The 16,416-nt window shown below is 46.7% G+C and overlaps 1 protein-coding gene across 3 annotated transcripts in view; it reads right to left on the bottom strand.

The window, feature by feature from the left end:
* The window catches only part of SMARCAL1 (SNF2 related chromatin remodeling annealing helicase 1), a 41,066-nt gene that overhangs the window by 12,423 nt on the left and 12,227 nt on the right, over nucleotides 1-16,416 (bottom strand). For all 3 annotated transcript variants that reach the window (XM_084892505.1, XM_084892506.1, XM_084892507.1), the window contains exons 9-12: nucleotides 15,481-15,639; nucleotides 12,638-12,703; nucleotides 6,473-6,613; nucleotides 3,189-3,407 (exon numbers count right to left, since the gene is read on the bottom strand). In XM_084892505.1, coding sequence (XP_084748631.1) covers nucleotides 3,189-3,407; nucleotides 6,473-6,613; nucleotides 12,638-12,703; nucleotides 15,481-15,639 — 585 coding nt within the window. The remainder of the gene's footprint in view (nucleotides 1-3,188; nucleotides 3,408-6,472; nucleotides 6,614-12,637; nucleotides 12,704-15,480; nucleotides 15,640-16,416) is intronic.

Genomic DNA, 16,416 nt, shown 5'->3' with positions numbered 1-16,416 from the left:
TCCACAGGGTGTTAGAGAGGGGGACTTCCTATAGATCCACAGGGTGTTAGAGGGCGGGACTTCCTATAGATCCACAGGGCCTCCTTATTTGACCAAAACCAAGAAAGCATGATCCCCATTGAACTCTCTGGATCAGGATTTCATGGCTGGTCAAGGTGTGGAAGGGTGTCCACGGCCATCTAGTCCAACCCCCAGCTGACACTGGCTCCCCTTCTGAGTTAGGTTAGGGTAGTGCCAAATCGGTGGCCTTAGAGAGGAAAGGTTTTGATGGTCCAATCCGCAATGCTCAGAAACTTGTTTTCTCCGTGGATTTTCCACTATAAGAATGAATTTACATTCAAGAACACAAAGGAGAACCACACTTTCAAGGACTTATTATCGGAGAGAATGTAGTATCTGGTTTCAGCATCACAATGAAGGTAATCTGCATCAACTCAATTTCTCTTTCAGGGACAAACTCTTCATTTTCCTAGGACCCCATGGAGGCAGACAGCAACTCTCAAGCATGGGCCTGGGGAGAGCTGCGGGCTCTTTCTCTGCTGGATTATTTAAGAATTACACCGCAAATTAGTCTTCATTTTCATAATCTGCAAAACACCATTAAGACTCTGGGATGCTGAAGAAGCAGGATGATAATTACCCTACAGGTGGGATTCTGAGCAGTCGGCATTCTCCTGATACATTTTTCCAGCACCAAGCCCATGAGGCAGGCCATGGGCTTCCTTTTTTAGGTAAGAAAAACATCAAAATATGCCAAATAATCTGAGGGACTTGCACAGCTACCAGAGTTATAAAACACCCAACATTCTTGATTCTCAGGGCTCAGCCTAATGAATTTCACAGCACAGCCTGCAAACTCAGGAAATCAAACTCTCAGGTTACATGTGAAACCACTGGTAGAGCACTCACCTAACCTGAGGAATGATGCAAGGTGGTGGAAAGTTTAAAAAAAAAATGCTTTCAAACCTTGCTGCACTAAGTACAGAATTCCCACACCCCTCTTTCTTGTTGGCCACACGGCACAATGTATAGCTGCCTCTTGGCCAGTTAATGGGACTTTCATCCTCAGTTCTAAGGCCCACTGGCTGCCTTTGCAGTTGTTTATGTTGGCTCTCAACCTGGTTCAGAAGGTGGACCAGGTGCAGGCAAGGGTGTTCTCCAGGAAAGCCCATGGAATGCAGACGGACTTATTCCCATCACACACGCAAGGAACTAAAACATCGCATTTGACAAATTCGCATCTAAAATTATCACACTTCTGCATTTTTTCCGTTCATGTTCTATTTGCTATACTTACTCAATGACTTTCTATCTGGCAGAGTTCACAGTAGACAGAAGTTAGGCCTTAATGGTTTAAGACAGTTATAAGAAAAACCTTAAAATTGAGAAAACGTTTCCATTCATTGAATTTTCATTTGTAGAAACCAGAAAAGATCACCAAGACTGATTTTAGCAACAGACTGCTCTGGTTCTACTTGTGGTTTCACTGAAATACAACTTCAGAACCATCGGTCTGTACATCCACATCAACTTGTGAACTCTGAAAACTCTAGGCCATCCAGATAACTATACGTAATATGGCAAAAATTAATACAGCTTGATAATTGATCCATGTATCCTCTAGCCTACCTTATGTTTCTTTTTTTAATATTGCCTTTTTAAAAAATATGTTTTTATTGATTTTAGGGAGAGGAAGGGAAAGGGAGAGAAACATCAATTGGCTGCCTCCTGCACTATTTCTATTGTAGACTGAGCCCAAAACCTGTCCATGTGCACTGACCAGGAATCAAACCAGTGACTTCTCTGTGTATGGGACAAAGCTTAGCCAACAGAGCCACACCCACCAGCCTCCTCTGTTTCTTACCAGTTAGTCTGCTCAATCACATGGTAAAATGACATTAACAAAACACACACACCACACATTCTGTCCCATCATTCTTATCTGTTTTGTAATCTTCCAGAAGACTGAGCGCTCATCTAGATCTAAGTCTCCTCATGCAGGGTAATACCAGGCCCAGATAATGCTTTATGATAATGTCAAAAATGCCAATGTCATTTTCTTGGCAATGAAAATTGCTAGGTTTCATCCCACAAAGTCAGAAATAGAGCTGGTGTGGGTTATCTTGTGGTACTTAGCATAGTAAGACACTAACAACAGATATGAAATGGAAGCTTTGAAATGATAAAACCACCATAGTGGAAACAGCCCTAAAATAGAAGGGTAACAGGCTTGGATACAGCCTCAGCTCTGCTGCACAGCAGTCTCTTAGGCAAACCATAGCCTTTATGAGCCTCAGTTTCCCTGTCTGTAAAATGAGGGTCCTGCCAACCATAAATGACTGTAATAAGGAGACAAAGGACTGAAAAGGTTTGAAAACTCGATTTTGTTAAATAACCATTAATTTGTTAGAGCAAATTCTATGACTAAAGCAAATGACTACAGCATATTCATATGCCTTTCAGCAAAAACGATTATTGTTTGTCTCATTTTTGATTCTTATAAGTGTATTTCCAGTAGGACATGATCTCACTCATCTAGGGGAAATGGTGAACAACATAGACTGATGAACAAGAACAGACCCAGAGATAGGGAGCCATGGGTCAGACTGTTGGACCTCAAACGGAGGGCGGGGATAAAAGGGAGAGATCAACCAAAGACTTATGTGCACACATATGAGCCTAACCAGTGGTCAAGGACAATAGGGAGGTGGGGGCATGAGTGGGGAGGGGTGGGGGATTGGAATGGGGGGTTGAGGACAAATGTGATACCTTAATCAATATAGAAATTTTAAAAAAATAAAGCAAATGACATGGGATGGTTAGAGGGTTAATATGTATATCAAATACACATAGAACTAATTCTAGTAGTTGTGCCCATACTGAGGCAATCTCAAAATACACTAAGCATAAATTCTGACTTTCTCTGAGAGATTCAAAATACATATCATCATCCTGCAGATTGCCCCGATGACCACCCATCAACAGTGATCTCCACAAGCATAAACCTGCAAATTAAAAGATTTGCAAAGTAGACTAGTCCGGCTGAGAAGTGAAGCAGGCACTGTCGTTGCCCAGGGAGGGCGCCGGAGAGGTGGTTCGGAGAGCTCGGGGTGACCTCCACAGAACCCCCACGGGAAGAAACACCTGTGAACACAGCTTCCCCATCCTGGTCTCCAGCCCAGACTCACAGACTTGTCCTTGGTGGTCATCTCCTTGGCTGCGGCGTCCAGGGACGCTCTGGCCTTGGCGCTGAGCCGGCCCGGGGCCACCACCACCATCTTGCGCTGCTTGGCCGGGAGCTGGGCGAGCACGTCGGACTTGAGGCGCCGCAGCATGACCGCCTCCTCCAGCAGCAGCTTCAGCTCCCCCAGGTTGGAGGAGCCGGAGTAATCCCAGCCCCAGGCGTGCTGTGGAGGAGACACAATGTGAGACCCAGGGCCCAGGATGGGGCTGTCCCCGCCTCTCACAACCTCCTCTTCCCCGGCTTTGTGCAGCGAACGTCAAGTGGCTTTACAGGATGAATACAACACCATGTGAGAAACAGGAAGGAAGAGGGAAAGGGGAGCCAAGAATGGGGCAGACAGAAATCACCTGTCATGGCGTTCTACAATCTGGCACTAATTTGCTTCCTAGCAGCAAATGCAAGGTGTCAGCGGTTTGGCGTCCATTACATTTAAAAACAAACAAGACCCTTGTCACACTTTCCTGTACACCAAATACAGAAATAACATTCCTGGGGCTCATCCTGCAGGGTCCATTGTACAACCTAACACCTAATGTCGGCGATCTTATTGGGTGAGATTTACAGGGATGTAAACACCTGTTGTTCTCAGCATGGTCACACCAACACATTCAAGAGCAATGTCATAAACACAGCGGCAGTGATGCTGGTGGCAGGGTTGAGGGGAGGAGCCGGAACACAGATTTTTTGCCCAGCTGGCTGAAACCAGAGGAGTCCTGCATAAACCTGGCTCCCTCATTTCATAGGAGGGTGGGGGTGGGGGGGCACTGCTAGAGATGTTACAGTTAAAATAACCCCATCTTTCACTAGCAATCTTTCTGGAAACAGGACTGACTAACAGTCAGGGAGCTGGGGTGTCTGCTTCCTTAATTTGGGCCAATTATAATTGTGGAGACATGGTAGGTATCCAAGAAACCTTTGCAGAATTGAGACTACAAAGAGAAAGTCAAAGGTAGAGAAATAAAATAATAAAAAATTGCTTATTTAAAAAAAAAAAATACTCTGAAATCCACTGGAAGGTCAGACAATGTCTTCACGCTGTGGGGTTGAAAATGAGCTGGGCATGGGGCACTCTCTTCAGTGGCTTCTATTAATGCGAGAAGCTGGCCACACACACAAAATGGGAGCCCCGGGCTACCGGCTGCACAGAATAAAAATCATGCTGGGAACAAGAGGATATAAGTAATCTGGATATCATGCTCCTAAGTTCTAATATTATCGGCTCTTCATCTTGCAGGTTAAAACCCATACCAAAGATTTTAAACTGGACTTCGGAATAATCACAATCCAACAAGCTTTTACTGAAAATGTACAGGCCCCAGGCCCCAGGCCCCAGGCTAGGTGGGAGAAAGAACAGAGAGATGAGGAAGGTACTGCCCCTGACTGTCCTATTGGGTGTGTCAGGAAGCAGCAGCACGGAGGGAAAGGGCGAGTTTGAGGATGGCACGAGAAACTGCAGAGGGAGGAGACTAGGGACACAGGAGGACACAGCTTGGGGAGTAAAGGCAATGATTTCCATCTTCAGCCCCTTCAGTCACTGGCTGAACTGTATCCCATGGCCCAGACAGTCAAGAAAGAGAAGAAGATCCTTTTCAGAAAGTGGATTATTTGCAAAGAGGACTAAGGTACAAATCACACATGAAGGGTTTTGAGGAAACACGAGAAGTATATACAATCTGGATTGATTCTAGGGAAGAATGCATCACAAATGTATTAAAGTGTTAAAGAAGTATGTTTAATAACAGAAATTTCCTGTCTCAGTAGCAGGCTAAAAATAGTTTGCAACTAACTTTACAAAGCACTACAATTTAATTATAAATACTTAGTTTGAATGTAAGTGGATATTTTTAAAGTACTTGAAAAGTTTTATTTTCTTTAAAAAAGTATTTAACAATAAGGCCGGCAGTCTGATTTCCATCATGAACTTGCAGGGCAAGGCTCCTCCCCCAGGAATGGCACGGGCAACAGGCAATGAGTGAGCCCCAGCCAGTTCTCCAGGCAGCGTCTTTGATGCAGACAGTGGCTGGGTATATTTGTGACTGGATCACAAAGTGGGAATCTTTAAGGTCTGATTAATAAGGTTTTGGAGTCCAGCCAGTCTATGGCAGGGCCACTGCCCACAAGAAAGAGGCAGATGAAGCTCAGGGTGTGGCTCAAAGTTTACAAAGTCACAGCAGACGGACTGGAAACAAGGAGTCGGCGTTCTGAATTGGGGCTTCTGGAGAGACGCAGAGGAGCCTGTGAGGAGGACAGTGTCCCACGCTCAGCGGCTCGATCAGGTTAATGACCACGAAAGAACGCAATGGCGCAGCTGGAGGAATCTGGGACTTGTGAATAATGTAATTTAAACATTTTTAAAATGTTGATTTTCTCTGCTTGTAAAAATAATCATGTTGGTGTACATTATCTTCCAGTCAGATATGAAAGAATAAAGGGGAGAGAGAGAGGAAGGGAGTTAGTGAGGAAGGTAGGACAGAAGGGAGGGAACATTTTGATTCCTATTTTTTTCACTCTTGTATTTCCCCATGTTATTAAATATACTTTTTTTTTTTCACTAAAAAAAAAAAAAAAAAAAAAAAAAAAAAAAACCACGCGAAAAAACTGAGTTCTAGAAAATGAGATTTTCCTTGCAAAGATTGCTGTGGTTACAGGCTCCCTCTGCCACTCTGGAGGACGGGGCTGCACGGAGCAGCTCCTGAGTGTCAGGCCAGAGGCAGTGCTCCCCGTGGAGGCGCAGGGTCTACTGAGAGCCCGCCTGAGGCACGGGGTCTTGCTCCCATGCCACCTGCCCAAAGGCCTCCTCTGCCTTCCCTGCACATGTGTTCACCTTTTCAGAGGGCTTTTCATACTCCTCCCCATGCTGAGTGACCTTCACCAGCCTCATCTGGTCTTCCCTCTGTCCCACCTCGGCCCACCCCCAGCTCGCTTCGGAGCCATTCTCTCCGGCAGGAGCTGCTAGTTCTGAGCTCCATGCACCTACGCGCTAGCCATGGTCCCTGTTGGAAAACACTAAGCTAGAACCACCATAAGCATTAAAAGTAGGAGGGATTGTTCTCATCTTACTCCAAGGACACTCCTGGGCCAGAATTAGGGGCAGGGCAGAGCTAAAATCTTAATTCAGCTCTCTGTCGGTGCTCTTCTGACCATACCATGGCCAAAGAGAAGAAACAGAAAGGTAGGGGTCAGAATCAGGTGACAGATGGGGGCTGTGAGGAAGGGGAGAGTAGGTACCCGCTTGGCATCACAGTAGCGCAGTCCGAAGGCGTGGAACTGAGGGAAGAACGTGGGCTTGACGGCGATGATCTGCGTGTACAGCTCCGCAGGCCGAGACATGGCCGGTGTGCCCGACAGTAAGATCACGCGCTTGGCCATCTAGGAAACCAACAGACAAGGTGATGAGAATAGAATTTCCCAAATGCCCCAGTGAGGTAAGAGCCCGGGGACAGCACAATGCCCAGAAGCCAGCACAAACGTCTTCCACTTCGGGCACCCTGACTGCTGGGGTTCTCAAGTCTGATCATCGCAGACCTAAGGTGGGTCCAGATTCCACAGACTGTAACGACCAGCCTTGCTCTGAGGTCTCTAAGTGAAGGCACTGTGATGAGAGGAACAGAGCACATGTGTGCCCGGAGCCTCAGGGCATGGCCTGGGTAAGCAGCTGGATGTCATCTCCTAAGCAGCCTTTGTAGCACCCTCTGCCATCTCCACGTTGCCACTTAGCATGTGACGTCGAATTCTGTATCTTCTGTCTCCCTCACTAGCCTCAAGCTTTCTGACAGCAAGGGCTAGGCTGTGCTCCTTCATTTCTGCAGCACATGCCCGGCACAGAGTAAGTAGCTAACAAACGTTCACCGTACGTTGAAAACTATTCAGAAGGAGGCTGTTTGGTGCCCTGGGGACCGTGGAGTAAGCCCAAAGAGCCCTGCACTGGGAGAGGCAGCAGCAGCAGGGGACAGCCGCAGGCCTGCACTGCACCAGGGCCCTGACATCCATGTTGAACCTGGGAGTAGATAACGACACCAGCCCTACCTCACTCCAAGGACGAAGTGTGTAAGCCATGATTTGATTTCTTTGGAGGGGAAAAAAGGCCCTCCCTAACTCAGCAGCACAGTACTCTGAGCTGGAGTCCCTGACCGAAGCTGCAGGAACTGAGGACCTTAAAGGTGGGACCCGGGGCCATTTACCTTCCCCAGTCCGGGTCTGCCACCGCTCACCAGAGGGCAGAGGGGGAATACACAGTTGATTGATGAACTTCAGGTTTCTCACTACCCTGACACCAACCTGGTCCAAGGGGATTAGACCCAAACATCCCACCTCTTATTATTAAGATGGAAAAGAGGGTGAGAAAGAAAGAAAAGAAAAAAAAGCGCGTTCCATTGTATTAGAACAAGTAATCACCAAAGATTACGGGAGGTAAAATTCATTTCAGCTCTGGGAAGGGACCCTACTGTGGAGCTCGGTTGTCCAGAAACAGCTTGTTAACCACCGAAACCTCAGTAGTGGAAAGAGTATAAGGCAACTGTGTGCGATAAGTCACCCAGGGAGGAAATTAGGTTTTCAAATGAATACACTTGCCTCCTAAAAATAAATAAATAAAGGTGCAACCGAGGGAAGAGAATGATCCTTATAAATATACAGCATATACAATTCTCAGGATGCACCTTTGCCCTCTCAGCAGCCACCTCTATGGAATTCCATTATGACAGGAGAGCTGTGAGCCTCTCCAGCTATAATTTTCCACAGTTCAATTATCCAGGACCTCTAATTTCCTGCGCATTTAATGCAGACTCATTAAAATAACAATGAGCTTCTCGAATGGCGTCTGCAGCACTGCTTGCCTTAGTTCAACATCATTTTAATGAACCCGGGAAAATGAAAAGTCTTATCAATAAGAGAAAATCAGCCCATCAGCTGAACCTGTTCCCCAGGTCACTGCTTCTGCTGTGGCCGGGGATGGAGCCTGGGCAGCAGCTCTCAGCTCAGGGTGGAAATCCCCTCCAGGGTCCTCCACCCGGTATTTACAGAACAGATCAACACTGACTCGCTTCCCCCATACACTGCCCAGTCCAGGGGCAACGGAACCGTTGCTAATGGATGTTTGCGGGTGTTAGGAAGCAGAGGCAGCATTTTGGAAACAGAAACGAGCTTTGAATAGAAACCATAACGGAGTCGCATCTGTTATGAAATGGCTTAGCCTGCTCCCTGCTCAGCCCCAACTTGTTCGCACTGTCACCGCTGTCACCCAGAGTGCCTTCAACTGTGCCCAGCCGCCATGATTCATGTGTCACCCTCCACCTCTGAGAACTTGCATTCTAGGAAAATATAAATGCACAAAACTCATAAATCAACACTAAATTGAACACTTTATAATTCACTCCTCTAATGAAAGAAAGTAACACCCACGAAACCTACACAGGAACAATATAAAAAATAATTTATATATTTGCTCTGATAGAAATTATGGGATTCACATAAGCACACACTGTCAGACGACCTAAAGATCAGGTTTAGTTTCCTCGTGGGTCTTGAGACGGGGCAGCCCTGCAGGTGAATAGCAGGACAAATAGGAATATATCGATATAATTTACGAAGGAGAATCCAAAGAAGCAACTCGAAGCAGATAACCTACACCCAGATTTTTTTTTTAATGAGCAAGGAGAATGTTCCATTGTAGAGAAAAGAGCTTTAGTTGTTTTAAGGTCATACAAGTAGAAGTAGACTGTACTCACACAAAAGAGAAACTATTATTTATTAGGAAAGGATGGTGGGACTCTGAGGGTCTTTCTCCCTCTAAAAAAGGATTATTGGATGCTGTTAACAATGTTATAATACTTTTACAACAATACAAAGCAATGTAAATAACACTCTGCTAAAGAAAACCCAAACACACCTCACTGCTCAAAAAGAGAAGATACTGCTAAGACACCTTCAGTGCTGGAGTCAGTAGTAAAAAAGACCCTGCGATTCGGGCTGAGTGGGAGTGGAGACGGTTATGCCTGGTCAGCCTGGACCTCAGGGGCATCTACCGAAAGGTAAAATTATGAGCCAGCAATTCTGTGTAGGGGAATTTGTCTTAAAGTATTAAAGCTACGAATATATAGATGATGTGCATTTGCAGAACTATTTATAATAGCATCACAATGTCCAACACTAAGGGTTAAATTATGAAGAGTGTCTATGGCACTAATGCTCACAAGCCACTAAAAGTATGTCCTTGCCCTATGACCTAGAAAAATAAACAAACTGTTCATAACGGTTTTCACTGTTGGAGGGTTTAAAGATGATTATTAAAATGTTCTTTATAGCTTTATCTTGCCTACCACATCTATATATATATATATATAAAAAGCTAATATGCAAAGTACCCCCTTGGAAGTTCAACTGTGAGACTGGGAGTTTGCTTGCTACTATGTGCGCTGACAATCAGGGGGCAGAGTGGAACAAAGGAAGGCCCCAGCTGGTAGCAAGCAGCCAGGGAGGGGGAGCCCCGGCTGGCAGCCGAAAGGCCCCAATTGGCCCTGATCACTGACCAGGCCCAAGGACCTTGCCTGTGCATGAATTTCATGCACTGGGCCTCTAGTCTCTATGTATAAAAGCCTAAGCGACTGGTTGACCATTTGATTGGTAGCTATGACCACTAGGGGGCAGACACTCAACGCAGGAGCTGCAGAGCTGCGGTGACTTGGCAGCTGTAATTCTCAGGTGACACACCCAGAACCAGAAAGGAGGGCGCCTGATTCTGAGGTGCATCACCAGAGAACTGCCCTCTCGTAATTCGGGACTCCTCAAGGGATGTCAGAGAGCCGGTTTTGGCCAAATCCCCACAGGCCAGGTCAAGGGATCTGGGCCTCTAGTTTATATATAAAAATAGAACCCTGCTCAGTAGCCCAGGCAAATAGTGCCGTGGAGAACAGAATCACACTTCCTGGGGGACAGTGACACAGTTTTTTACAACCTGAGCCTGCTGTTGTCATTTACAAACCAGCTTTTTCTCGATACCATCTGGCCCGGCTACTTCACAGACTGTATGATATAAACTCATCACCCCTTCATGCACATTTGCTGAAACATCTTGAACTATTAAGTCTTGAAATATGTTACCAGAATATAGTGCTAAGAGATGCATGCGTTAGAGGGTCAAGTGGTATTTAGTCAGGTCCTCCTAAATTAGGTCCTTAGAAAGTTTTAGGTGTACAACTTGATAATTTGACATCTATATGCACTACAAAGAGATCATCCCCAAAAGTCTAATTGCTCCTCTACCACATAACTGACTGCCTTCACCCCTTTCTATATGGCTTTTCCAAGGCACATTTTACTTCTTCCTAACACTCTCCTTGTTCCAAAAATATTCAGTCACTTCCTTAGAGTATCTAGATCAGTGGTTCTCAACCGAGTTGGGAAGAAGTGATTTGCCACCAAGGGGATGTTTGGCAACATCTGGAGACAATTCTGGCTGTCCCAACATGGGGGCACAAGTGGCATTCAGTGGTAAAGGGTAGGATGCTGCTACACATCCCTCAATGCACAGGACAGCTCTGCACAACAAAGAATTACCTAGCCCAAAGAGTCAGTAGTGCCAAGATTGAGAAATTCCAACCTAGATGAAAATATGGCAGAGAGAGAAAGGTTTGGTTAACAGGATAACACAAACTGCCTCTCCCCTCTCCGCCCAATCCTGACAGCAGGCCAGCATCGTGTGAAGTCAATGTTACGGAAGAGAGTGGCTTTCACACACCTTCATAAGCAGCAGACTGGACCCGTGGCTCCTATTTTACCATTAATTCATCCAAGTTCTACAGCAAATGCAGAGTAATATATACTAGTTAACAGTTAAAAGATCTGCTTTGAATATGTCACTTTAAAGATGTAAATGCAGCTTTAAGAGGTCTGGCTCAGAAACACATACTTCAGACGCAGTACGGGGCCCAGTGTGTGGCCAAGAGTGCCTGACCAGGCAATGAAATACTAACAAGACAGTCGCTAAGAAGCTTTCCCATTATACCGTTAATGATATAATCTATCCATGTGCAGTTTTTGTCTAAACAATCCGGGGTACAGATTTAATTTTAGTTATGGCTGTGATATTGGAACCACAGTACTGAGGTCTATTAACATTTTTCAAAAGGAAACAAGGGTCAGCAGTACGGGAAAGACATTTCACTTAAGTGTGTCCACAGTGGCTCTCATATTTATGGGTACTATGAGCATAGGATCAAGGTTTTTAAGTAAAGGACTTTTATTTTTAAGTTGGAGCAAATGACATAATCCTCCTTTGGAAAATGTAGCAAATTACTTGGTAATTATCATATAACTTGCTACTCCTAAAACAAAACTTGAAATGACTAGACACTTGTGTGTGTTTTGTGGGGAGGTGGAAGAATTAAGTTATTTTTCAAATGCTACTAAGCTCCCCCAACATTTGACAAACTAGCTTTCCCTGGTTTCAGTATAACTCGAAGCTTCTTTTAAGCAACAAAAGCTGGTGAAATAGTCTGTTAAACACACGCTCCTGTTTTCCCAATCTACACAAACAGCAGTGGACTTCCCCGACATCCCCTCTGAGATCTCTGCCTTGGTATGAGAAACAGCTACTTTTCCACCTGCACTACTTCCTCCCAATATTAGGAAAAAGCTCACTGCAAAGAGATGGAAGGAAATTTTGAGGAGCCTTCCCTCTGTCGGGACACAAAACCTGGGCACAGAAGTGTGTGGGATGAGTCAGGGCGCTCACACTGCTCGTCAGAATAATTTCACATGAAGATCTGAAGCTACGCTGAAGTGCACATACACACACACACACCTGCTCACAGCCAGGACTCAACCAGCCAAAGCGCTCAGGCGCAAGCGCAGACCACCCCAGAAAGGGATGTGGATGCTGACCCTCCCTTGTTAACAGAGTGCTTAGGGCAGCCTGAGAAAAGGGCATCGGCTTACAGGGCATGTCCAGCTTTGCCTGCGCTTCTTGCTGGTACCCACTGGCCTGTCTGCATAACTCATCTCCCTCGGTTCAAAGTACCGAGAGCTCTGCCCCACAGCCACTCAGAAGACAGGCAGTCTCCGCTGAGCTGCCCAGGACACGCTGCTGGGGATGCCCCCTCTGCACTGCCCAGGAGCCCCGGAGGCTCTGCAGTGCAGTCCTGACCATCAGCAGGTCTTCTTCTCTAAGTGGCCCAGACCACGGCACCGACCACAGGTTCTTTAGCAGGACGGTAGGAAGGAAGTGGAATCGAGCACCACAGCCTCGAGCAGAGATGCCCTAAGCCTCATCCATGGCCCACCGTCCCCACCCTGCAGCCCCTGCTCTCCTTGGACCCTTTGCCAGCCAGAGCACACCACAACGGGATCTCCAGGCCGAGTGGGCTCAGACTCTAGTCCACTCTCGGCAGGACTCACCTTGAGGAGGGGCATAGCCGCGCGACAGCGGGCCGTCTTCATGTTCTTGAGGAAGTGAGACTCATCCTGAAAAGAAACAGTCACACAGGTGAACAAGGTCACATCCTGTGGAGAAGGAAACAGCCCAGGTTAAGCTTGACCCTAGCAAGTGTCATGTTGAGGACTCTTCCCTCAGCCCTTTCTCATTCAGGCAGCTGTGGGCCTGGGAAAGTTGCTCCACCACATGGTGGGCAAGTCGCTTTCTGTCTTTGAGAGTTTTCCACCTATACGGAGGAGTTAGTGACTCTTCTGTCCTATCCGCCTCACAGGCTGCGTTGAACAAACAGCCGAAAGGTGGCTTCTTCTCTGTAAGACACACACCAAACATCTGCCTGGCACTAAAGCAAAATGTGCTTAAGACCCACTGGGTGCCCTGCAGACTCACTATGTGCCCAACAGTGGGGCCCAGGCCTCGCCCCCTAGCGGCTGGCAGGATGTCAGCTACACTGACTACTGATCAGATGATATTATGAGTGTGGTCACTGAGTCAGGCGTGACAAAGTACTGTGGGAACTTGGACTAAGGAGGAAGATAGGATTCCTGCCAGTCTTAGAAGAACATGGAGCCTGGTTATTTATAGCTCTGCATTCTGTGCATAAGCAAACTAAAAAAGATCATGTTTTCTAAAGCTCAATGAAGAACTAACACATTCTTAGTATCTGGGGAAAGTTTTTCTATTTTGGTCACAGTCAAATTACTTGCTATGTGACTCTGAGCAACTATTTGACCTCTCTACAGTGCCAGTTTCTCCATCTGTAAAATGGGTATAATACCAGCACCCAATGAACTGGGTTGTCTTAAACAAGCTAAGACACATAGAGTCTTTAGAACAGTCCTGCCACTTAATAAGCAAGCAGCGGCTACCAGGAAGATCTTAGCTCTAACAATGACATGTAAGACCCATCCCTCAGTTCTATTTCAGCTAAGATAAACCAAAAAAATGAGCTCAAAAACACCAATATATGGGAATGTGAGATGAATCTCCAAATGTCACTGCATCTATTCCCACAAACCTGGGGTATAACGTTTGTACTCCTGTGTGAGGATAAGCCCATACTGATAGCCAAGAAAAAGGGTTTTATAGAGAAAGTAGCAAAAAGTCCAGAGATATGGAAGGAAATGGACCCTTTTATCACTGGGTAACAACGAACCACTGTTATAACTAACCACAAGGAGTGGCTCCTCCTTTATATATAAAAGTGACATCTCAGGACCGTCACTTTATTCCCTCCTTCAACATTCCTCTGGGGTAGGAGGAGGATAGGGATCTTAATTCACTGTTTCACCCTAAAAACCATCCATGGTGGTAAGTCCTTTGCTAAAAATCACATGGCTGATTAAGTGTTGAGTCAGAAACAGAAACACAGGAATTCTGCAGCCAGACGCAATCCAGCTGTGATCAGTGACTCCACTTTGCCAGCTTCGTGCCTCCGGGCAAATTATGTAACCTCTCTCACTGTCAGTTTTCATCAGCTGAGAAATGGGACAGTCTCTGCCCAGGGGCCATTGTAAGATCAGCGATTATACATCAAGTACCTGATAGAGGAACACACATGAGAATGGCGGCTTTGGTCTTCCTACACATTGTAGAAGCATCACCATCATCCTGGGGTACTTCTTTCAATGTTTGTATTTCACATGACTGCTGACAGTTTTTTTCACCACACTTGAATTTGTGCAAAACCAGAAATGAATCCCCCAAAGATTTGTTATCTTTTTAGCTTATAAAAATATGAACATTTAAGTTTGCTTAAGCTATCAACACAGTATGATTCTCATGTCAAAATTATAATAACAGATCCTTCTCTGATTGCCACAGTACTTGGTTCACAAGCCTATGAAAGCACTAAGATGTATTCTAATGACCCGTGCATGTGTCCGTCTGTCCTCCTGGACTGTCCTAGTGCACAGCGCAGTGTGGGGCTCGAAGCTGGTGCACAACTGCTAGTGGGATGAACACACGGGTGAATGTGCTTCCCAACCCACAGCAGCCAGCCCCGTGTCCGAAGCACGGAGTCCCTGCTGCTCAAAGTGCAGGTCCCTTGTTTACCTGTGCGACCCAGACCCCACTTCCTGGGCCTCCGAAAACTCTTTCCTTCCTCTCCTTCTACATGACACACGCACTCTAATCCTGATTGAGAAGCCACAATCAGGAGAGAGTTCTATTTTTAAGAGAAGGAAAACACCACTAGCTTTTAAAATTCACACATCTGAGTAAAAAAGAACCTTGCATATCTTCTGGAGGCACTGGGTTTCGCTGTTTCACCAACAGGAACACGGAGGGTAAACGTCCACTGGAAATCACCCACCACAGGCTCTGCCTTTGAATGCCGGTTAGTGGTTCCTGAAGTGGGAGCGGGGGCACAGGAAGCTGCACACCCCCCAAAACTTGTTTTTCCTGAGCCACGGCATCCAGTGAGTGCTGACAGGGGGCATGGACCAAGTCTCTCTAGAGACCAAAAGGAAAGCCAGTCCCTGAGAGGCATGCCGTCGCATCTGGACTTAGGCAGGCCAGAGTCCACACACAGGCCTCCACAGCCGACCTCACATGGGGAGAGACGGGCTTGGAACCCAGTGCAGACACAGTAAATAGCATTTTTCAAAAAGACCCCCTGGAATTCTACAATAATACGTAGTCAGGGCTGAGAACTGCTAACTGAGAGAAATGAAATGATGGTTCACCACAAAATGAGACCATGATTTCTGTTCTCCTAGGGATGGAGTCGGACTCATGAGAGTACAGGTATGAAAGAAGAAAGTTTCCACTGAGATCAAGTACTTAAAGGCTTTTCCCAGTCACTTACAATGATGACAACTTTGAAGGGGGTTTTCAGCTGCTTTTCCAACTTGCTCAGGAGGTCAAAACTGACAATGTTGACCAAACCAGTTGTCAGGCGGTCCTTGCCGGTCACCACAACATTGATTTGCTCTGGCTTCAGAGACGGCAGCCACTGAAGGAAGGCCTGGGGATGACAGCAGAGAAGAAACCCAAAATGACGACCTGGCCGGCAGCTACCGGCTGTGACCACAGCCGACCCACCACCGCACTCTTGCTGTGGACCAATGGCACGGCCCCTCCGCGTCCTCCCGCAGTGGCTGTAACCGTCCCCCAAATGGCTACCATCTCCGTCTTCCTCTCACCCACTCATTCCCCTCGCTCTCCCTAGCAGAACACTTCCTTCCTGCGTAGCTAGTCAAGCAGCTACTCTGTGGAGTCTGCGAACTTCACTTCTGTGACCCCCTAACTAGACGGCAAGTTTCTGCAGAGAAGAACGTGCCTCTTCTAAGAGGAATTTTCGGCAAAGCTTGGTACACTGAAGGCACTAATGGTGGTATTTTCTACAAACCGCCTCTCTCTCCGGAAATGTTGCCATCTCGAGCCAAAGCCAGTGCCTAGGGTCAGCAGAGGCCACCCAGTGCCTCCGTGGCGGTGTCGGGTGCTCTCTGCCATGCCTGGGCTGACGTGATTCTGATACAGGGAGTGCCGGTTTTTCCCCAGCCTCATCTGAGCACCTGAGCCTTCCCTACAATTTCTGAGGGTGCCGTGAGAATCTCACACACAAAATACATGCGTTGAGTTTCTGGAGGTTCTGACAGAATTCAGACCAGACAGGAAAAGAATGTGGGACTGTGTCAAGGCACCATGTTAGAGTTTTGTTGGGCACCTCTGGGCACCAGGCTGAGCAGCTGCAGGCGGAGCCGTCTTTCCCCACGGCAGCTCCTGGGGCTTAGGATGAAGC

The sequence above is a fragment of the Pipistrellus hanaki genome, assembly GCF_964339955.1.
Source record: "Pipistrellus hanaki genome assembly, chromosome: 8".
NCBI classification, from domain to species: Eukaryota; Metazoa; Chordata; class Mammalia; order Chiroptera; family Vespertilionidae; genus Pipistrellus; species Pipistrellus hanaki.
Note: the sequence above shows the minus strand (reverse complement) of the source record. Positions and strands in the feature narration are given on the sequence as shown.